General features: G+C 47.7%; 1 protein-coding gene and 1 pseudogene across 2 annotated transcripts; both read right to left on the bottom strand.

The window, feature by feature from the left end:
- Window positions 1–2,455: 2,455 nt before the first annotated feature.
- Window positions 2,456–7,245, bottom strand: LOC147364290 (uncharacterized; annotated as a pseudogene).
- Window positions 7,246–7,394: 149 nt separating this feature from the next.
- Window positions 7,395–17,126, bottom strand: OTX2 (orthodenticle homeobox 2). Of its 2 annotated transcripts, none has more exons than XM_086318925.1 (5): window positions 17,016–17,126; window positions 16,796–16,865; window positions 11,968–12,183; window positions 10,844–11,019; window positions 7,395–9,049 (listed from the first exon to the last, which is right to left on the bottom strand). In XM_086318925.1, the coding sequence occupies exons 3-5, from the start codon at window positions 12,062–12,064 to the stop codon at window positions 8,429–8,431; spliced, it is 894 nt and encodes a 297-aa protein (XP_086175051.1). In that variant the 5' UTR covers window positions 12,065–12,183; window positions 16,796–16,865; window positions 17,016–17,126; the 3' UTR covers window positions 7,395–8,428. The 2 variants fall into 2 exon arrangements, with proteins under 2 accessions (XP_086175051.1, XP_086175052.1); XM_086318926.1 differs by having other exon boundaries at window positions 10,844–10,995.
- Window positions 17,127–23,306: the final 6,180 nt, after the last annotated feature.

Raw genomic sequence — 23,306 nt, 5'->3', positions numbered from 1 at the left:
CAATGTGCTCTCTTAAAATGGGCAGAAATCAAGATTATTGGTTTAATCAGGCCAATTATTTGTCCTTGAAAATGGTGAATACATGTTTGTATCAAAATGGTGAATACATGTTTGTACCAAGTTTTCTCAATCTCAAAATTAGAGAGCTTTAGAGTATGTCCAATTTTAAGACCAAACAAGGCCATGATTTTGCTAAAAGTTAATTATCAAACAGATTGAGTCTTTGTTAGCCTTCTAAAACTTGAAGTGGCCAACTCAGACTAAAATTTAAAACTTTTGTTGTTGTTCAGTCACTAGGTCCTGTCTGACTCTTGCAACCCCATGAACTGTAGCTGGCCAAGCTCCCCTGTCCATGGGTTTTTCCAGGCAAGAATACTGGAGTGGGTTGCCATTTCCTTCCCCCAAATTAAAAATAGAATCCACTTAATCAGCAAGATCTACTGAAAAATAAATTTAAATTAGAGACTTGGATTAATTTAAAATTCTAAAATGTGATTATTTCCAAAATAACCTAATTTCACTTTAGACATATATGTAATACACATGTATATATGTGTAATTTCTATATTACACATATAAATATATATAAGTGCCCCAAGTATCTGCCTACCATTTAAAAAAAAAAAAAATCCTTACCACTTCCACAGCAGTAAAAATGGCTGAAATTCCTAACCAAACATAACTCAAAAGTTATAAAATTTTTTAGATTAGTGGCCAAGAAGGACTCGGGGGAGTCCTTTACATGTGCATCCTTGGTCTTCACAACTATCTCAAAATTCATTTTAGGTGATTTTGTCAGTCAGTCGTCAAAACGTACCATAGCGCCCTAGCACGAGTGGCCACTCCACTCACCAGCTGGCAAGGCCGTAAGTTGGAACCGGAAGCCGCTGCCAGCCGGCTGCCCAAGCTCTCGGGGCTCGGGTGGGTGCACTTGCTTGGGGACCCGGGATGGTGCCGGCTATACCTCGTGGCCCTGCACACTCGGTTCCCGGCTCCTAGCTCAGGCCCGGCGCGGTAGACAGGGGTTATGCCAGGTCGCGAGCTCTAAGGACAAGCCTGTTTCAGTTCTTGCATCTTTCACCACAAGAAGCTTGAGAGAGGAAGTGTGGACTTCGGAGCCAGCCCAGCGTGGGGCTGCGGTCAAGGCACGAGGTGAGAAGAGCGCCCACGACATAAGGACGGCGAGGGGCTGGGGTGGGGGTGGGGGGCAATGATTTTGATGGGTCAACGGCGACGTGGGCGCAAAGAGACTTCTGCTGCCATTTGTGCGCGATGCGCCCTTGACTGAGGGGACTCTCCCGGCGTCCTTACATCACACCCCCATCAGATCCTCGTGAAGACCATGGATGCGGTTGGAGAAAGAAGAGCACGCGGATCGCAGGCTCCTGGGTCTTCCCCGCTTCCGCAAGGAAGCACAATGCTCTGCGGACCAAGCCTCGCCTCTGCCAGGTGGGTGTGACCCACAGTCTACCACTCCGCAGGGGATCCGGCGGCACCACGTGTGACCTGGAGCATGGCTGGGGCGCTGTGGGTTCGAGGCCCACTTCCTGGGCTGGTGCCCGTCGGCTGCATGGGTTGCGGGGGCCGGGGGGTCGTGATCTTGATATCCCAGGCAGCTTGATCCGTAGGCTACCTCTCAGCCACTCTAGTAACTCCTGGCCTCCCCTGGTACTCTCTCCGGCCTCGCCAAATGACCTTAGCCTGGGGACGGTGCGCAGGGAGGGGAGGCCCCTGGGGCAATGCCCGGGTGTTGCAATGCCCGAAGGCCCTGCTTTTTTGGGGTCTTCCGCTTAGTTTGCGGGGTGAAAGGTGGGGCTGGAGAATGGGAACGCAATGCACTTGCCACTTGTTTTCGTTGAAACCCGGGAACCCCCTCCCTCCCTGGCGCCGCGGCCGCTGCCAGGGCGTCCTTAGAGCAGTCGGCTGCTCGCGTCCTGGCCGGAAAACTTCCCCGCGGTCTGCAGAAGAGGGGAGCTCCGCGAGTGTTCGGGACGCCGCAGGCCTTGTCGGAGCTAGCCAGGCAGCCTCTTCACAAGCTCTGCTCTGAGGCGGCTCTAAGAGTCCCGCGGAGGAAGCCCCAGATTTAGGGCAAACCCAAATCTCAGGCAAGGCCCTCGATCTGCCCCGGCCACAGCTTTTCGGCCTTCGCTCCCTTAATAGCCGGGATGGGAGGGGCAGTGGCTGGGACCCGCCCCTCTTAACTTCTGAGGTTGACCTAAAGCCTCCAGGCAAGTTTTCCCCTCTGGTTTCCAGAGCACTATGCGGTAGTTAAATACGGTTAAATGAAGAACACAGAAGTCTCCCTCTCGGCTCTGCGGAAGAACGCTTCTTAAGAGCATCGCTGCTAAGAAGAGGTTTGGCTGTAAGCTGATAATCAGGTAGCTGTGGTCGGACATCCACTCCAGAACCTCGCTGCTGAGGGGCCATGTTATCACACACGACGTCCATTAGGCCCAGTAATCCTCTATCAACGCATTTTAGAGCCATTTGAATGTTAAGGCGATTTTTGTTAATGGCCCAGGAGCCTAAAATGTGACTATTGGCTCTAGGAACAGATTTTAACAACTGGAGGCTGCTATGAGTGATTTTCAGAGTAGCTTGAGGCCTCTGGAGATTCCAGTTGAGAGGTTGGAGGCAGGGCCTAAGGGGGAGACTTCGCTCCACCCAATCGCTGTCTCTATGGGACATTTTCTGGCCTTTAACTCGGGGACCGGGGTTGGAGGGTGAACAGACCCGCGGGGTGCAGAGTCTACTGCTTCTGTGGGATTTGCTGGTCCCATCATGGGCAGTTCAAAGGGGAAAAACAAAAAGGCAATTGTATAGGTGCTAAACACTCTCATCTTATTTTTCAAGTCTTCTGCAGGAAAGGTTTTCTAGTAATGTCAAGGAGGTTAACAAGCCTATTTTTAGCCAAAAGACCACATTCCCACTCCTAAGTAGGCAAACTAAGTCTAGGACACTGGAGAGGTGGACAGAGGATTCCATTTGATTCTGGGATAGCTTTTTTCCCCCCTTGTGGTGCTGAAACAGAAGTGAATTCAAACTTTGGCCACTTAGTATTATATTTGCTATGGCATTCCCCCCCCCCCCCCCTTTGTTGTTTTCCTTCCACTGAGAATTGAAGGTAAAGGATGGGGAAGATTAAGGAATAAAAGAGAGTCACAGACCTCATGCACTTCAACTTTCCCTCTAGGAGAAAAACAAAATTCGAAGCTGACCCTCCCCCTAGTGATAGCCTGGCCTCTGTGGCACCTGCAGTTATCTTTGACCAAATGGGTTGGACCTGGTAGGGCTCCTTTATTTGAACTTACTTATTGTTTGTTTGCAGTCAACAGTGGGTTGGTTTTTAAATATAAAGCACACTGCTTGCAAGAGAGGAAATCTGGCTAATTCTCTTTAGAACTGGGGGCACCTCCCTGGCTTGTGGGGACCACTGCATAGGGGAAGCCCTTTTAAATGCATGCCTGCTTCCTTCTCCTCTCCAGCCATTTCCCCATACAAAAGCTTCCTCTAGCCCTGTGATGGGTTCCGTTTCCTTCGAACTGCTTCCACCAGAAAAACTGCCCTTTACAGTGTCGAAATTTCATTTTAATCAGGTTAAAACCGAAAACCCACTTATTATTTTAAGGCCTCGTGTTGCTATTAACAGGCAGTTTAGAAGAGATGCTTCAAGCAATGGTATACAATGTGTCTCAATGCACCAGGAGCACTATGGTTTCACATGTAGTGTTAATTCTGTCCGAGACAAATCCCATAATCTGTGCCGTTTCAGAGCCTAATACGGAAAAACATCGGGGTGGGTTTTGTTTGGGGTTTTGCTCTCTCCATCCCAGGGGAACGTCCCAGGGGCTCCCCGTCTTTTATATCATGCTAACCTAAGGGCGCAAATGGGGCAACTGGAGGAATCAGGTTTTATCAGGGCACGCTGCGCTGACAGGGTTCTGGCCGTTGAAGAGAAGAAAAAGAAGTGTTCAAGACTCTGGTCGCAGATCTGGGCATGCAGATGCGTGACGGGGGGCGTGGACCCTTTGTGGTACCAGACAGCTGTTCTACGTAAAGGTTTTGGAGGAAGGCGTGAAGCAAGCCGGGGTCAGGGCTGAAACTGACCCTGCGTCTCCGCATTTTAGTGATTTTCTAAGACTTCAGCTTCCATTTTTGTGGGATGCGCCTCTCTCCGGCCCGATTCCTTTGTGTTTCTCCTTTGCATGATTAAAACACGCCTCTGTACGCAATAAATCACCACCTCACACTGGAACGCCTGGTTTTGGGTTACAGCTTTGTCCGGGTAACAACAGTGAGGTTTTCAAGCGGGTGTTAGACGCGGGTTCAAACCTGCGGTGCGCGCGCCGGGGCCGATCGCCCGAGCGCCGGCTTCTGGTTAAGTGGAGGCGGGAGCAGCTCTGCGGCCCTGCGCTGCAGGTAACCGGAACGGGCCACCCGGAGCTGTCTGGGACGCCAGAGGCAAGGTTTTCTTCTCCCAGAACTGGCCTCCGGCCTTAAGGGCAGTTGAGTGCTGCGCCGGGTCTAAAAACGAAGTCAGGATATCTGGTTTAAAGAGGAAATCTAGAGACGTCGGAGAAAAGGGTTGCGCCAAGGGTAACCGTGAGTCCCACAGGCTTCCCCCTGAAAGGCTCAGCTCAGAGCCGAGGAGCCCCAGGCAGGGCAGAACTCACCCAGACCCACTAGCCCAAGCCCCAAACTTTCCTGGAGGATCCCTGGGGCCCCAGGCAGGCTCAGCTGGACCCCACCTCGGCGCCACGTCTGCTCAGGACACCCGAGGCCCAAGGCGCGGCGGGAGTCCCCGCTGTGGCGGCGGCGGCTGCCTCGCCCTTCACCCCCAGTGGGAGACCCAGCAGTCTGCGGTGCTTCCTCCCAGGGAGGGGGCGAGGACGGCGAGAGGCCGAGGGCCCCGCCGCGCCGTCTTCTCCTCTCTGGCCCCCTCTCCCGGGCCCCTCAGGCCCAGATCGCCCTCTTCTCCTTCGGCCTTGGCTTCCGTTCCTTCTAGCTCCGGGCGTTAGTCTCCGGGCCTGGCCACACACACGCACCCGAAGTCCGTCCGCCCACCGAACTCAGCCAGGCAGTGAAGTCACGGGCCAGGTGCGCCCAGGCCCACGGCTGACCCCGAAGGGCTCAAGGAGCGCTCCTCCCGGCGCCGGCGGTACACGAGTCTCCCCGCAACCCACAGCGCCCGAAGCCGCGAGGGAGGCCTGAGGACCGGGTCGTGAGGTGGGCTGCGGCTCGGCCGAGGTTGCGACCAGAGCCGGAGCCAGCCCAGAGAGAGGGGACGCCGGAGGACGAGCGCCCCAAAGGCCGCCCCAGCCCGGCCTGCAGGGCCGAGCGGGGCCCAGAGGGCGGCGCCAGCCTGGATAGCCACTTGCGCCGCGGGCCCCCGGGACAGAGATGGGAGTGCTCTTCCCGGCTAACTCCGATCCGGGCATCGAGACTTAGAAACCGCAACCCTGAAAACTCGCCGTGGACTCGGTTCCAGTGCCGCCTCGCCGCCAAGTCCTCGGAGTCCCGCGCGGGCCTCCGGGGTTGAGGGTGGGCAGAGCCGCAGAAAAGGCGAGATTAGAGGGAAGCGATGGGGGTGGGGTGGGGTGGGGTGGGGTGGAGGAAACTGACCATTATCTCAAACTCCGACGTTTCGAAAGCCGGGACTTAATTGACTTGATTGGATTTCTCTTCTTATCTTTGAAGGGGCGAAACACTCCCAAGGTGAAATACAAAGGGCCCAGAATCTTTGCGGGAAAGATAAAGATTTGGGACTACAGATCTTTGTAAAGCAAACTAGCCCACCCTCACCTGCACCCCTCAAAACGAAGATTACATCAACGTCCAAGTCTTTGTTGGTCTCCAGACAGTTGAAATAGCTCCCTGACGCCTGTGGAGGGTGGCATCATTTCGGTACCAACTTTATTAAGCCGGGTCTTGGCTGGGCGCGGTGACCAGAACTCTGGACGAAGGAGCCCGCGCTAGCTGCCCGCCTCCCAGACCCTCCCTCTCTTGCCTGTGGTCATGGGGAATTCATTGCTACTTCACCGTCAATTCAAAGGGATTTAACTCCGTGGTCTGTTAAACGGAGTTGTGCAAAGGTGATGGAAAAATTAGTTTCAGAGGGGGCTCAGCGCCTTTTTCTGACTTCCTCCTTTTTTAAACTACCGGGAGAGAAACCCAACTGCATTTATTTGCCGAGTACTCGGCTATTTGTCGTCGTTATTGTTTTTTTGGGGCGAGAGGGCGGTGCTCTTTTCTGTCCCTTTGTGGGGCATTCTGAAAACCTAAGGCAGTGTGAGAAGTGATTTTGGGTCTGCTTTACTGCTGCATGAGAAAATCTGGGAGAATAGGACCCAGTATCTGGACTATATTAAGGATTCATGTTGGTGTCTTCTCCCCCTACCCCAATCTCACTCCAGTGTAAACTATGGTAGGGTGAATATTATCAGTAAGAACTGGAAAATCTTGCCATTGAGTTGTGCCTCACTTGTTGACTGTAAACTATTCCATTTCCTTTAGCAGCAAAACAAAAACAATTATTAGACAAGATCATGTAAGGGCTCCAGAGAGCATGCGCAGTCAGGGAAAATTAGAAAACAAAATGGTTGCAACTGCTAATGTTCATTTTCAAAAAGTTACAGTCAAGAGTCACTTCATTTTGGTCAAACTTAAGAGCATAACGAGTGTAAAATGAAATTAAATATTGCTTTTATCTGAGGAGCACCATAATCATTGGCCCATTGGTCTTTTCTCATGCTTGGTTTACAAAATGCAGGTATAGCCAGAAGGGACTTTTTTTTTCCCCTTTAGCACTTTCTTTAAAAAAAAAAAAAAAAAAAGACCAGAGTACCTTATGTTCAAGTACTGAAATTATACGTTTTAGAACTTTTCTGAAACTCTTTTGTTCAGAAATCATTTCTGCCTGAATTGCTTTCAGATTCTGATTACATTCCCTCTCATGTTTACCTCAGATTTTTTTTGGAACTTAAAAAAAAAAATCCCTTAATCAAATAAGAGAATAGAAACAAGGGATTCTTGTCATTCACATTTTCTCTGAGGTACTACAGTTTGTCACTTCTTGCTTAAAAAATTGATCTATGTTAAGACATACTAGTAAGGTGCCTAAGAAATCATTAGGGTATCTGGCAGGGAGGGAAAACCAAGGAGGGGTTTTGATTGTTAGGCTCTCTATATTCAATTTCAGAGCAGTATTAATGAAAGTCACAAAAAGTTTACATACCAATCATTCATATCTTAGTCATTCATATTTAGCACCCCCCCAATTAAAAAAAGTTTGTTAATTCCCTCTCTGATCCAAGAAAAACATATTTTGGGGAGGAGTGGCTGAATGTGGGCTTCTCATTCACTAATAGTGGTATAAAATTAAACGGGACCCAATGTTGTGCTAGAACCAATTTAATATAATTATACATATCTGCCAAATCAGGAAGAAAGGTTTATGCATATATAACTTTTCCAGTTAACATCTGCAAGCATAAACAATGATGATCTCAGCTTATAAATTCATCAGGGTCAGAGCAATTGACCAATGTCTCTTTACTGCTAGGTTTACCAACAGTAAATTACATGATGAATTAGTGTCCTTTTGTTTCTCTTCTCTTACTCTCCTTGTCCAGAGACATTTTGTTGTAAAGTTTCAGTGCAGCTCACCTCCAGCCAAAGGTAATCTTTTTAGATAAGTACTCAGTTGCTCTGAATTTATTTATAATTATAACCTATTTAATCACAGAAGAACCCCTGCAGAGGTGGAGTTCAAGGTTGCATACAATAACAGGAGATCACAGTTTTGAAGTCTAGCACAGATTAAAAACCACAGATGTACCATTTATATAAGACACACACTGATTGTCTCTTAAACTACATATTGACTCCTTATGAACATTATTTTTTAAATAAAGTAGTGCATCTAGGACAATCAGTCGCACAATTCACACAGCCCTGAAAAGTTTTTCAGTGCCAACTACCAGTTGGTCTTGAAACGTGAGTGAGCTTGAGACACTGTCCATTCCTAAGATTCAACCAAGGATTGGCTAAAACATTGGAACACCTCTGCTTAAGAAGGCTATGTCCTTCCTTCCTTCCCCTCACAATTTAGTTCTTCTTGTTTATTTTTGGTGGTATTTGGTTGCACATGGCTAGAATGCTTTCGATCACTTTGTGAATCAGGAAAACCAATGATCTAAAACTATAACAGGATCTTAAGTATTAAGTAGATTGGTTTGTCCATTTCAGGTAGCTGGTTGGTAGGCCCCGCTAAGGCCTTTCATTTTCCTTCTATGCCTCCCAGGACATTGATCAGAAGATGAGTCTGAACATCATACCATCTAACTCTTTTAACCAATGCCTGGCTAAAACTGGAATGTCCAGCCCAGTATACTTAAAAATCACCCACAAAAAGAGGTTCTACAGGTCTTCACAAAACCTGGAATTTCCATGAAGATGTCTGATCTTTATAATCCAAGCAGTCAGCATTGAAGTTAAGCTTCCAGGAGGCAGTTTGGTCCTTATAATCCAAGCAATCAGTGGTTGAGTTAAAACCCAAGCTTGAAGCTCCATATCCCTGGGTGGAAAGAGAAGCTGGGGACTGATTGAGATGGCTGGTGACTGCATTGCTACCCATGGGACTGAGTGTGGTCCCTGGTCCAGGAAGCTGGTGATGCATAGGGGTCAAATAAGATCCACAGTCCATGCCCCCAAAGTAGGAAGTTGAGCCAGCATATCCTTGACTATAACCTGAAGCCTGAGTATAGGTCATGGGATAGGACCTCTGCATGCAGGAAGAGGAGGTGGACAGGGGATCTGACAGTGGGGAGATGGAAGCTGGGCTCCAGATAGACACAGGAGCACTGCTGCTGGAAATGGCTGGGACTGAGGTGCTAGAGGGGGGAGTGAATTGGCCACTTGTTCCACTCTCTGAACTCACTTCCCGGGCAGGAGATGTCTTCTTTTTGGCAGGTCTCACTTTGTTTTGACCTCCGTTCTGCTGTTGCTGCTGCTGTTGGCGGCACTTAGCTCTTCGATTCTTAAACCATACCTTGAAAGGGAAAGAAACTTCTTTAACATGGTTTCAGTAATTTCTTAAGGAAAAGAGTGGCTCCCAGATTATAAATCTGTCCTAGGTGGACAGATGAGCTAAGCGGACAATCTCTCCTGCCAGTGAAAACTCGTATATGCTCCTGGAATTATAAGAAAATCAGGGAGGCTCTATCTAAAAGCACTTGACCCTGATTTACTCCTAGCTCAAAACAGTAACATTTAAGATAATCACCCAAATCGTATAGCTAAAAACACTCCCCCTCACTTTCCTATTTCATCTTTCCCTTCAAATACGCACATAAACGTAGACTAAATAATAATAAATAAATTAACGTAGACTAAATAACTAAATAATAAATGAACACTCTCACAATGGAATAGAACGTGTTTGTGTCTTTTGGATGAGAACATAGGAGAAATGAGATAAAACAATTCTTTTGTTACATGCCAACAAGAACAGCCTAAATTCAAACACTTTATGGTCCATCTTCCAGGTAGCAACCGCTAATATGAAGGCTGGTTCCATCACTTTACTTTTTGTCTCTCCTAGAAAGATTCATAAAAGAAAGCTTTCAGGAGAAATGATCCTGTTGAGGAAGGTCTGAAAGCCACTATTTGCCAAAACCTTCCTTATGGTAAGTGGAGTGAATTGTATGTACTCTGTTTTAAACTCAAAACCAAACTTCTCTTCTAGTCTCAAGTCTGAGACTGAGGCTTTTCCTTCAGGGTAGTGCCACTCGACACACAGATTGTTTTCTGTGTCGTGTTCATTGGCTTGTCACCGCTGTGTGTAATTTTCAAAATTCTCTTTACTAGCCTTTTTCATGTTCTGCAATGAAGGAGCTGTGTTTGGTGTGCAAGGGGGAAACTTTATCAGGGTAAAGTTTATCAGGGAAACTATGGGCATTTTCTGGGCAAAAGTTTTTAGTTGTCTTGAGTGAGCTCTCCATATTGGCGTCTTAACTGTGAGAATAATGCCCTAATGCTGAGCACAAACCACCAGCCATTTAGAGCCATTTATTTTCTTTCAGTGAAGACTTTAGTTCAAGCCTCACAGGTGCTAAAACTTCTTCTATCCTACTTTGAATTCTTCCCAGAGAAATCTACATGGGACTTGCATTCCAGGAAAGTTGGGAGCTCATTTTCCTCTCCAGCTTAAGGTCAAGTTAAGGGGGAGAAAGGGGAGAAGGTAGTTATCACAGGGATATCATGTTGATATTTTATCTGCAGAATGGCTAAGATCTAGCAAATTCTGTTCAATCCATAAGAAGTCAAAGAAAACACTCGTATTGTGTCATTTCTTCTACCACCAAACTGACATGTGACCTTGAGCAGGCCATTTACTCTTCTTCATTGTAAAAATATTGGAACTGTCCAGGAGCTAAACTTCTTTTACCCCTAAAAGTAGATGAGAATTGGGGTTGGGGGAGGGGTGGATTTCCAATGGAGGAAGGGAAGTTTTAAAACACTATGTGAGTCTCCTTGACTCCAAGGGTTCTAGGACTAGGCTTTATCATCACAGCTAAATCACCCTTCTTACCTTGCAGCCTAGGCTGGAAGACCCTTGGTTATAGCATTGGGTGGGGGAGGAGGGACAAAAAGGGGTAGGAGGAGGGGACCTGAAGAGACAAGTTCACTGCCTTCAGATGGAGCCGGTTAGTTTCAAACCTTCCTTTGGTCCTCTCCGAGACCTGGAACTCTCCTGGGTCCTCCACACACACAGTACTGGGGGTGGGGTGAGGTGGGCTGGTGTCAAGGTCAGGAAAGACGGTTCTGTCTACATCTGCCCTACCTGTACCCTGGACTCAGGCAAGTTGATTTTCAGCGCCACCTCCTCCCGCATGAAGATGTCTGGGTATCGGGTCTTAGCAAACAGTGCTTCCAGCACATCTAGCTGCGCTCGGGTGAATGTCGTCCTCTCCCGCCGCTGTTTCCGAGGGGTGGCTGCGGGACAAGAAGCCCAGGGCCCTTTAGGGTGGGGGAGCAGTTTCTCAGTCATAGGGGTCTCTGTGGGTGTCCGACTCTCCCCACCCCCACATCTCAGCACTCCCCGGGTTCTCTGCATCCGCTCAGCCGGGACGCTACCCATGTTCTCCCCACCCCCTCCCCGTCCTCGGCTCCTCCGGCAGACAGGGCCCCTTCCAGGGGAGACCCCACTCCCCCTGACGTCGGAGATCGCTCCAATCAGAGCGTTCCTTCGAAAGCAAACAAAAAGGAAAAAATGAAATAAAAGACAAAAAGCAAGAACCCTCCAAAATCAACCCCTAAACCTCAACACAAAAACTCCATTCTCCCAAGTCAAAGGATCCCCGAGGACCGGCAGCTCAAATTGATGGGGTCTTTGTTCCTCCATCTTTAAAATGGGGGCACATTTCACTTCATACTTCTCCTTCTACCACGACTTTACAAAACAGATCTGATCGGAAAGGAAAACACTCACACCCCGGAAAAATCACACCTCTAGGGATTAGAGATGAAGGGCCTGGAGGTCAGAGGAGATGCCGCAGGTTTGGCGGGGAGAATTTATGAGGACCTCGACTTCGCCAAGAGGGCACTTCCGAGGAACTGGACTTCGAGGTATGGGCAGGGGCGTCTCGCCCAAATGACAAGGGCAGTAGCCTTCTTTGCCCCAGTCCAATATGTGTCCCCATTCACTCCAATTAAAAAGATACGATTTTCTGAAAACGTTGTAGATCCATGTACACCCTTTTCCCAAGTCCCTGCCCTCTCCTCCACCAATAAATGCCCTGTGGCTTTGAGCTGCTACTTGGAAGAAAAACCCAGCGGGGACCTCTCCTGGAGCTGGGGCGGGGGCGACGCGACCCTCTACCCCGGTGCTCCGGAGGAAAGGGTGTTATAACCCCGCGAAGCGGCCGTGGGGAAGGAGAGGGCAAGAGTGCCGCGGAGCTCACTTACCCGGGTAGCCCACCGAGGGGTGCAGCAAATCCATGCCCGAAGTGGTCAGACTCAGCCCATTGACTGCATAAGGCGGTTGCTTAAGATAAGACATCATGCTAAGGTTGTTTGGAGGCGCAAAGTCGGCCCAAATCCGGGGGACCCAGCCGGAAGGTCTTGCTTCGCCCGGGTTGGACAGATTCAGAGTCCTTGGTGGGTGGGTTTGGAGTGGTGGAACTAAGGCAAAGTAAACAAACAAACAGAGGTGCTGGTTTACCGCTTCGTAGGATGCAGCTCTTTCACGTTCCACCACTGACTTAAAAAAGAGCCCGAGGTACACAAGGCAGAGGTTTATAAAGGACTTGCAGGGCACCCCCCCACCCCACCCCCAGCTGCCCTGGAACTAGAGACGAAGAGAGACCAGATAAACCTGTCTTCCCCACCCCCCAGCCAAAACTTAAAAAAAAAAAAAGACCCGAAGAAAGCAATTACAATCTGCCTCCCACCCACCCACCCCCGCCCCCCCCAACAAAACCCCACGCCTCCAAATGCTCTCATTGCATTCCTATCCCTACATTTGCATAGGACTCCTTGGCTGGCACTAGCTAATTGTCTCAAACAAAACTTGATTGGGGCCATTTGCAGAGACAAAGAACTCTTTGGCTAAATAAATAATGCTGATAACAAAGGCCATTGGTGAGAAACAAAGAAACAATTCAAGAAATCTACCTCTCCCCAGACTGTTGCCTTTCCAAGGCAGATTTTAATTATCTTAGCTTTTTACCACTTTCCACTGCTGCGAACCTAAAATGTCAGTGAATTTAACATCTAAAATACCAACTTGCTCAATGGCAAACTTGAGAAAACTATTCAACCACTATTATTCCACATTTGAAGTCATTTCCAGTAATCATTTTCACCTAATTAGTAGTCTGGGTAATTAGATTTCAAGGTAAGTAACAGATTTATTAGGGTTTTGGAGAACCTTGATTATATGTATCTAACTCAAACTAAACAAACAAGTATTTAACTTTTAATCGACACCTATCAAATATTTAAAGGTAGTGCAAAGAAAGTCTTCAAGTTTGGCACAGGGTTTGCAAGAAACTCTGAAGTAAAGTTAGAATCCCACCAATCAGATAATGACAGGCTCCCACATTTGCAAGTAGAAAGGGTGCGCATTTGTAGTGCAAGCCGCTCCCATGTTGATTTTGATGTGTGGAGTCTGCTGATCCCACAGGAGGCAAAATTTCCGACATTTGGGCTTTCAGCAGCTACAGCAGAGTTTCCTGTTAACTCTAGCTCCTTTTTGCACATTCTAGTTTTGCAGAAAGTACATACACAAACACCAAAGTTGTGAAACTAATAGAATTTCTCCCTACCTTTTAAGTTTCCTAAAATCCTATAAGAGAAAGAGCTCAGAGAGGGCAAAGGAAGAAAAAGAAAAGTTATTTACTTTATTCAGATGAGTTTTTTCTCACTCCCCCAAGCAAAGGGATTAAAAAATGAGTGTTTATAGGCTGGCTGTTTGCAATTTTGACTTCTATTTTCCCAAAAGGTGGTACTTCTGCATGGATCTCTACTTTTCGACTTTGACATTCTGAGAGATTGCTTCAAAATGGCGGATATAAGATTAGGAGAAGTTCCTCTTAGAGTTCCTATTGAGTTTTAAGGACTCTGGGTTTTCATATTTACATTGCTTAAGAGATCAAGACACAAAACTCCATAAATGGAACTTGGTTACTGCAACTTCTTCCTGATTTAAGTTTATAGCACAAAACTCATGCTTTTCCATCCTTCAGTTCAGTTCAGTCGCTCAGTCCTGTCTGACTCTTAGCTCTAACTTAATGTAATTTTATAAATGCCCTTGTAGGAGTTTGTGTTATCTCACCAGTAAAACTAATTCAGCTGCTCCTACCCGGGGGGAAAAAAGACATTTTATCTTTTCTTCTCAAGACACGGTTATTTGGAGGCTGTGAAAATATTATTGCTTTAAAATACAGTCATGTATTGGTTTTAATAGCCTCTAAGCTGGAATTCTGTCTTGTTTAATGCAATCTTACTATGTTGGAAAGTCCTGACCTACTGTAGATGAAAACAACTAAAATTATATCGGATCTGCACATGAGGAATATGGAAGAGTTCTCCATGTAGAGCTCTCACCCAATTAAAAATGCCTGATACATCATACATCAAAGTAGCACATTCCAGCATAAAAAGCAGTTACAAACAGAAAGCACCAGGACAGAGATCCTTCTCGGAGCTCCTTTGATCTACCATCGAGAAACGACCAAAATTCTTGGCATAAGACTGTTTTCAACTTTACTACGGGATACATCTTTAAAAGAAAAAGAAACAAAACAAAAACTACGACGTGTTCTCGACAGCCCGCCTAGGTACGCGCTCTCCAAAGAGGCCTCGGACCCTTCCATCTAACTTTCAAAGCCCTGCCGGGACGCTTTTCTCCCTTCCTCTCTAAGCAGAGCCGGGAAGGGGAAAAAGAAATCCCTTTTCAAAAATACAAACCTCAAAACAACTGCTCGGGAGGTGGCCCCTGGAGAACTCCTACCTATAGAAGGAGCGGGCGGCGGCCGCGCGGCGAGTCCCCGCAGCCGCTCGGCGCCCACACCTCCGGGCGCGAGTGACTCGGTCCGGCGGCGTCCCTGCCCCGCAGTCCCGCAGCCTCTGCGCCCGAGGTCCTCCCGCTCCACTGCCCGCCCCGGGCCGCACCGCCTTATATCTAACGGTCAATTCGTGCAATCTGTCGCTCCCCCTCCCACCTCCCCCCTGTTTTTTTTTTCATCTTCCAAGGAGCCCATCTACCAGTTGCTGTGTCCTCGCTCAATAATAATTACCTCGTCCGAGAATTAATTATAATAAATGTTTTCTTGATAAACTAACGAGATAATCCGAAGGGCACACGTCCCTTAATTACAGGCCGCCGGGCTCAGCTCTGCTTCTCGTCCGGGCTGATTAATTTTCTGCATGATGGAAAGGAAACAAAACTACGCGGACTGGCGACCGGCCTGCGGCTCGGAAGACGACCAAGAGGAACAGGAGAGAGAAAGAAAAGGGGATTTGCGGGCAGCGCGGAAAACAGCCGGCGCGGGCCTCCCTCCGGAGAACTGGAGTGAAAGTTTCTGGCCTCAGGGTCTCGAACGACGCTGCCACCCGCACGGGAGAGAGGAAGAAACGTGCCAAAAGGGTTGGCCTTGACTATTAATTATAGCGAGGAGAAAGCCCTGGTGTGAGCTCTGAGAGCACAGGTCTGGGTGTCTACCTGCCTTTGGCGGTGGAGGAGTTTCCTCTTCACCTCCTCTCTTTTGCTAATAACTTTGGAGACGGGAAGAGTCCCGAGGTGGACAGGAGAAACCCTGACCCCGAAGCTCTGGGATGGAGGGAGAATTTCCAGGAGTGACCTCCCCAAGCAATCCACCACTTCAGGGGCAACGCAGCTCGGCCTTCGGCCCCCACGCCCCACTTCGGTCTGCAAAGGAGGAAGAAGCCGCCGGGCGGAATTCTGACGGGGGCTTGGGTTTCAGAAATTGTATCCTAAAACCAGACTATGATCTCAAGAGTCACTTGAACGCCTCAACACGAAGTCTTCTTAGGAAATTGAGGCGCGACTCGTCTCCTAGGCTGGGTGCTGGCTGAGGCCTTCTGTTGGTTCTCCCCGGGCCGACCGAGATTGGAGGCTGGGCCTCTGCGCCCGCCTTGTCCCGGCACGACCCGGCCCGCGACGCCCGGGGGTCCCTGAGCCTGGGAGAGGAGCGCGCATTAGGCCAGGCCGCTGGCCCTGTCCGAGAACTACCGAGGGGCAGCCTTTCCACCGGAAGGACTGCAGTCCTCGACTCTGCTCGGCCTCCGGCGGAGCAGGGGCCACTCGCCGCCACTTCTGCCCGCCCCAGGTGCGCGAGGAGGGCTGCGCGGGGCGGGCCCGGAACCGGCCCCGGCAGTCACGTTGTAAAACGACTCTGGCGCACTCGCTGGGTTTAGGACCACAACACACAACAGCCATGGGGGATTATGTCACTGCCGGGTGTTTTTTTTTTTTCCCTCTTCGGAGGTGCGGAAAATGGTGATCAAAAAGAAAAAGGAGATTTGGAGGCCCTCTGGAAGAGGCTGAAAACCTTCTCTTGGCTGGGGGAGAGGGGGCCGAAAAGAGTGAGCGGCGAGCGCGGGGCGGACGAGATGCCGGCGCTCCCTGCCTGCTCGGTTATCCTCTCGGGTTTCCTCTAACGTTCATATGGGGCAGGCAGGAGCTCTAAGGGCGCCCACCGGTGCCCGCCGACCCGCGGGCGAGCCGGGTTTTGGGCACGCGGGCCCTGGGAGGCGCCCAAATTATCATCATGACCACCATCCGTCCATCCAACCATCCATCCATCCATCCATCCATCCATTCATCTAGCTACATCTGCGTCTTTTTGTCTCGGACTCTTAAAACGTCCTTGTGATCAATCCAAATGACCCCAAACACATCTGATGGCCAAAACGCAAAGATCGCAGGGAGAAGCCCAGAATGGGCGTTAACATAAAACCACAAACAACATCCCTCCAAAACACCCCACATCAGATTCGCAGGGTTTCCACGACGTTTTGCTAAAGCACCGACCGCAGGAGCGCGCTCCCTCCCTACCTCCCACTCTCGTCCTTATCCCCAGATAATAAATTTTTCGCAGTGATGGTTACTGCACCTCAGAATTTTGCAAAGGGAAGAAAATACATCAGCCTTTAGAAAACTCCACGTTCTCAAAGGTGCACCAATGGGTCTGTTAGAGGTACTGGGGTGGTGGTAGACAGAGGGACACACAGATATGGATATAGACAGACAGACAAGACAGACACTTACCTTACAGCCACATGGGGGTTTAGAGGAAAAAAATCAAATTATCCTTCAAAATTCCAAATAGCCAGCTATCCTAAAAGAAATCAAGAGTATTGAGTTAGATATCTTGTAATCTTCATCGTTCCATAAAAAGTCAAACAACGAAAAATATTTTTCTAAAGAAAAGAAAACGAGGAAAGTCGTTCAAGTTCGAGACGCGCGTGGGCCCCTCTGCGATACATACAAAGTAGACTTGAGGAGGGCTTCTCTAGCGATTTTTATTTTTAATAACAGTGGAGGCTGAGTTGGAGCTGAGGTCGGTTCCGCTCTCAGGGAGATTTGCTGAGAAAGCGCCTCTCTGGCAACTTTTTGACGCAAACTCTCCAACCAATGGCAGGGAGAGAATGATTGACACATCTAAGCCAGAGGGAAAATAATAAAAACACACAACAGGGGGAGGAAAACAGGCCGCTGCTGCACGGGGGGACGAGCAGGCAACAAATCCAGGCCTCCGACATTACCAGAATGTTCTTGAAAGACACTGGGCTCTGCCTAAAATATACATTACTGCTGGAGCATGTGAACTTATTGTATAATTAAAATGATGGACAGCGAGGCCTCTCTTTTTCTTCTCCTGTTCTTCCTTTCCTCCCTCTTACTCCTCCCCTTTTTTTGTTTTTGCTTTTGTTTTAAGGAAAGGGAGAAAGGAAACCCATACACCCTAAGATGGGAAGATAAAAAATATTTAAGTCAAGGATGGAGGAGACTGAGGGTAGGGGATAGCTGGTTATCACATTCCAGGCTAGCAATAAGTGTGTAGAACAGACGCAGAAAGCCACTGAGACTGAAGGTTAAAAATACCACTATGTGGTCTCCAACAGAGTCAGCCCACGCCGAGGGGACCGGGAAGGGTAGAGAAAGGAGGCCTGGGGGTAGGCGTGGGCGTGTAGGCAAGAGAGAGATGCAGATACACAAGTCCAAGAACAAACTAGTTTTAAAAACTCAGTGTCTTTCTCACTCTTTTTGTCCCTACACACATCTCTCGGCCCCTGAAGCAAAAGACCCGGGCTCCTGGTTTTCCCGCAGGGTTTTTAGAGTTTTAAGAAGCCCAAGGCAGCCTACAAAGAACACGAATCCCGGAATCTAACCCCAGGGCCCGTTGGGGAGGTAGCAAGAGCCAGGTCAGGACTCGAGGGTGTGAGAGTGGGGTCGACAGTATACCCGGGGAGGGAGCAAACGTGGGAGGCCCGTGCTGGAAACAATCAAGAGTTTCTGCATTAAAACAAACGCCACTCCAACGCTAGCCGTGGCGGGGCCTGGACCTAAACTGAGCCCGCGCGGCCCGAGCCGGCGACTGGAAGCCCCGAGGGTAGAGAGTTTCTGGACCCGGGGAACGAACGCGAGAGAGCAAACCTCAGCCCAACTTTTCCGCCTGGCACAGAGAGCGGGGCAAACAAATCTGAGTCCCCAGAAAAGCAGAAACTGATTGGGCGCGGTGGGGTGGGGTGGGGGGGTCCAAGTGGACCGGCTGAGAATATGTGAATGGCTGGGTGGGGTGGGGGTGGAGAACAGAAAACAGTCCTGCCTTACAAATCCCAAAGCCGGAAAAGAAATATAAAATCTCTTCCTAAACACCCTCCCCCCTCCAACCACGCCACCACGGCAAGTGGGCCCAAAGAAACGGCTCGCTGCTTCTAATTTGGGGACCTATGTTAATGAAGTTGGTAATTAATTCGTCGCTTTGTTGTCGGTTCTTATACTGTATGTGTAATCAAATGTGGACGTCCTTGGGATTTACAGCAATTAACGAATTACGGGAGTGCGCACGAGGCAGCCGGCGCTCGGCAGCCCGGCTGGGCTCCGGCTCGGGCTCGGCCCGGGGCTGGGCACTCGGCGGCCGCGGCCGGGCTGGCAGGTGCCTCTTGAGCTTTGGGCCCAGGGTCCCCCACGAGCCCTCGAGCGGCCCGGGGTCTGCCCATCTCCTCCTGGGCCCTCCGCGAGCGCTCCAGTCCGAAGAGACCCGGTGACTGTCGCGTTCCCAGGAGTCGAGACTCTCAGGGGGCCCGGGCTGGGGGGAGGGTGAGTACGGACCTTTTTTCTCACCCCGCCCCCACTGTACTAAAATGCCTGACCACTGCCGGGAGCCTTTAATTGAGGGTGGGGGGAAACGCCCCAGGCGGTCTGGCGGGTGCGGCGTAGGTTGGGAACCCTAGACCAGGGTCACCTTGCTTTCGATGAGGGAAGGGCAAAGCCACCCCGATCCCCTGAACCAGAGTCTCCTACCTACCCCCAGAGAAGAACAGGGTTTCCCCCAGTTTGATCACAATGAGGTTTAAAGCATCAAAGAACGAAAAAGAAAAATGGACGTTGTGGTTCTGGCGGAGGGAAAGGGCCGGGAGGGAGGCCTTGGGGGCAGCGGGGGCGGGGTGGGGTGGAGAAATATCAGAACGCTCGCTTGTGATCTCCACAAAGTGAGTGAAAAATTTTAGACTGAGAGATCTATCTGCAGTGGGATCCCGAGCCGTGGGAAAAAACCCTTCCGGCCCGACGTCTTCTCTGATGGCGGGGGCAGCGAATCTCCCGGAAAATCCCCGGGTTCTGGCGGATTTCGGTGCCTCGGGGGCGTGGAAGGGCTTTTCCCTTTCCAGCGGCCTGGAGCAGACAGCTCCCGCTTCTCCTTTGCCCTCTCGTCTAATAACTTCGCAGAAATGCGGGGCCAATAAACCACGAGTTGGAAATGGACAGTGTTAAATAAACAAGGGTCTCTTTAAAATTCTCATCCACTTCAGATGTCTAAAGTAAGATTGTGATGATTTTGTCACGGTTTGGTAAATTTACCCCTTTAAGAGGCTTTCATAAATCCCAGAACACACCTTCAGCCAGATTTGAATATAGATTTAGGTTTTAAAACCCAGAAGCTGGAAACACCGCTTTATCAAAGAGAATTTCCCTTTAGCTTAGCAATGTGCTGAAGCTCTTAAAAGATTGGATCTGAGAGAGAGAGAGAGAGAGAGAGACAGAGAGGAGAAAGAGAACTAGACAGAGAGAGGCAGACAGGGGGAAAAAAGACTCTTTTTCTTTCTAGAGGAATTCTGCCCAGACTCTGCAGCAGTTGGAGCAAGCAAGGTTTCTCCTGGGTGCTTCCTGGAAAAGTTGCAAAATTGCTCTTCACCTGTAAGAACATGCTTTTTATCTTCCAGTCTCTTCTTGTCAATTTGGAAGTTGCAGACAGCCGGCTCAGGTACAGTCCCCACAAAAACCTACTCTAGGTCAGGACAAAAGCCACTAGCTTTGGGCGGGGGTGGGGGTGCTGGGCTGTTGTGCAGAAAACCTTAGACACTTGGTGGGAGAAAAAGACTCCTTGGATGAAAAGTCTAACTCGATTTTCTGTAAGTCCTTGAGCTTCCAATGTACTTACTACATAGTCATTTTATTGTCTCTGTTCATGTTTAACTTTTTTCCCCTGTGTCCTCTGTCTTTAAGGTTTTTTTTTTCCCCCCTAAGAATCTGATTTATAGTAGCATGCTTTATGTTTTTAAGTAATTTTCATAAACAAGTGGATGGTTTTTAATTGCCATGAGTACAATTATCTTGCTATAAATATGAGATGTAAGCATTCAGAAGCTAAATTAAGAAAACCAATACACAGGGAATTAAATTATTTGTCAGAGCTTGCATGCAGTTTCCAAAATATGGCTGATATTCATATTTCAAAATCTAGATGCATGTTTGGTGCTAGCTGGGCTTACATTCTCCACCCCACATGCCAGGGCAGTTTAAAATATTCCAAACTTTCCTCCAAGTTTATTAAGTATGGTGGTATGGGGGGGGGGGGGGAGTGGAGGAGTGGGAGGAGAAAGGAGAGAGATCTCAGTATTCTTTCAGGCTAATTAAAAAAGAAGATGAAGAACAAAACCCATATTCCGTGAGAACACAGCCTCTCAGGGGGAAAGGAGCCAGTTAGACTCCTTGTACACTTACTTCAGAAATATGAAGATTAATTTCCAATCTTTTCAGTGATTCAGTGGAAAGTGGGGAACCACATCTAGCCTTAAAACTGCCATGATATTTAGAAAGAAGTCATTTTTTCATTAGGTTTTAAAATATGTCTCTATTAAAATCTTTGACAAGATTAACTTTAATTAATTTTTTTAACAAGAGTTAAATATTAGTGATGCAGGCAGAATTGGAGGGGAAATAGGTGACAGATCACTTATGAATTAAGCTTGGGTCGCTTATTCCCTGTATTGCTATAGCCTCAGAAAAGAGGGTAAGGGGGAAAGAACCAACATCAAAGATAGGATTGTGCTGTCCTGATAAAAGAATCGGAGGCAAATTCCAAATGCAAAAAAAAAAAAAAAAGAGGAAAAGAGGACCATGTTGTTCCGGAATGAAACGGATTAAGATTGTGTGACAAGTGGGAGATGTGGGGCTGTGAGACATTTATGAGCTGAGTGTGAGCTAGGAGCTATGCGTCTGTTCCTGAGTGTGTGGGGACCAAGGGTGTGTGCAGAGCAAGGTTAGGGTGGGGGATAGGAAGGGCATGTGATTGTGAGAGACAGTGTGAGGGGTGTGAGTGTGGGTTTGGGTGTGTGTTAGGAGAGTGTGGAAAGGAATGTGGATGGATTGTTGAAGGGTGGTAGCTGTCAGTTTATATAATTTTCATCTCTTGGTCCTGAAGTTTCCTTGAAGTCAATTCTACTACGGGCAGCAGCCTTGAGCTTACAGAGCTGATATAAAACAACCATTACAGTCCAATATCTTGCCTGTTTGCAAACTTCATTTAAAACTGGGGGAAAAAAGACCCGAGAATGGTTTTGTAAGAAAGGAAAAAAAGAAGAAAAGAAAACCGCAGTGAAGCTTTAAACTAGTTTGGATAAATCTCTAATCTTTTATTTGTAACCTTTTACAAGCTTTATTTCCTGTATATGAAAAGCTTCTTTTATATGGGCACGACAGACTTTTCCTTTGGATTTTTAATTAGAGTCCATCAATTGTAGCCATATTTAAGAATCAATATAAAGTAATCCTTCGAGATGGGATAAGGTTTTAATCGAAAATCTAATTTCCCACTCTTTGCAGATCATTTTAAGGAGCTGGTTGATTTTTTTTTTTAAGAGTTCAATTTTTAAAAGACGTAACACCTAAAAACCTGGAAAAGATCATGTCTGCAAATAACCAACTGATGTCGCCTTACAAAGAAAAAAAAATCTAGCTTTTGTAGGGAACTTTTTTCTTCTATTTAGAAGAATTTGACTTATATTTTTCTCAAACACTATCCTGTAATGTGGCTCCTATGAGAGTATTCACATTGAATGGGGAGAGAAAAAGAGAGAAATTGTTTGTCTAAAATAGTATTTCATATGCAAAAGGTAGTAACTTAAAATTTTTTTTATTAACAAAGAAAACACAGATCTTGACAGATCCTTTTCACTACAGCCTTCCAAATTCCCAAGATTAGAAAATGAATAATAAACACCTTTCATTTTTGCTCACGGATGCAAAGTTTTCATTTTCATATCCAGGAAAGAACATTTCTGACCAGTTTTTAAACTTCAACACTAGAATTTTGTGATTTAAATTTTTTTTTTTTTTTGCAATAGTTGAAAAGTTGTTTATCACAAAGGAATAGAATTTTAAGCAGTTCTGCTAGAGTTACTAGCTTTCAATTCCCCCCTCCTTTTTTTTTTTTTAAAGAAGAAATATGAAAGCAAGGAAGAAAACAGATAAACAAAAACTAATTGTAGGTGCACAGCCCAAACATTTTTTGCCCCTTAATGATCAGGCTAAGGGATTTGTTCAAAGACTGCACATTGTCTAAATGTGCTCAGTGCATTTTCAACAAACATCACTGTTTTAGTTTAAGATCTGCAAATTATCCCTAAACTAGAAGGGATCCACCCAAAGTTTATAGGCGTATTTTCCAGTCACTGACTTGTTTTTATTGTTACATCTGTTGAATGCGTTTAAAAAAATGAGCTCATGGTACTTGCTTTTTGAAATCTGAATGAAGCGGTTTTGAACATATTTGATACTCATGCTTTCCTTTTATCTGCAGAAATTTCAATTTATTTAAAAGCCTGCCGTTTAATGCACTACATGGCCGCCTACATTTTAGAGAAACTCTCTTGTATTTCTCCGTAATCGCGTCTAATGAAAACCTGGGATTTTCCTTTATTAAAAAAAATGTGAAAATATAATGCATCTTCATTAGGAAAATTGACTGCTGTGCTCACGACAGTTCTTAATTGAAAAGGCAACCTATTTTAATGGTGTGGTTGAGAAGAAGATTACATACTTTATCCAAACACAAAGACAATTAATAATGAGAAGCAGGCTGCTGCCATTAACTCTAATGCAGTTGCATCAATGTCAGTGAAAAGTGCTCATACCTGAGATACAGGGTGCAAACTCCCCTGGCTCCCTCCTTCCCCAATTCACCCACTTCTTAATTTGGGTTTCGTAACGTGTAAGCGCCAGGGCCACTGTCATCAGGCGGACTAGTTTTGGGCAAGTGCGGCGCAGGGCCAGGCGC

The sequence above is a fragment of the Bos grunniens genome, chromosome 10 (genome assembly GCF_055505025.1).
Source record: "Bos grunniens cultivar Pamir isolate PY7600 chromosome 10, Bosgru_T2T1.0, whole genome shotgun sequence".
Lineage (NCBI taxonomy): Eukaryota > Metazoa > Chordata > Mammalia > Artiodactyla > Bovidae > Bos > Bos grunniens.
The sequence above is the reverse complement of the archived record's forward strand: the minus strand, read 5'-3'. Positions and strand labels throughout refer to the sequence as shown.

Bases quoted from the DNA above. Each gene is read 5' to 3' on its own strand.
- OTX2 (XM_086318925.1), bottom strand. From the start codon at position 12,064: ATGATGTCTTATCTTAAGCAACCGCCTTATGCAGTCAATGGGCTGAGT. The intron at 11,020-11,967 runs GTAAGTGAGCTC...CCCACCCTAAAG, and splicing joins CCCCTCGGTGGGCTACCCGG to GGCCCTGGGCTTCTTGTCCC. The intron at 9,050-10,843 runs GTAGGGCAGATG...TTCCCTTTCAAG, and splicing joins TGCCTGAGTCCAGGGTACAG to GTATGGTTTAAGAATCGAAG.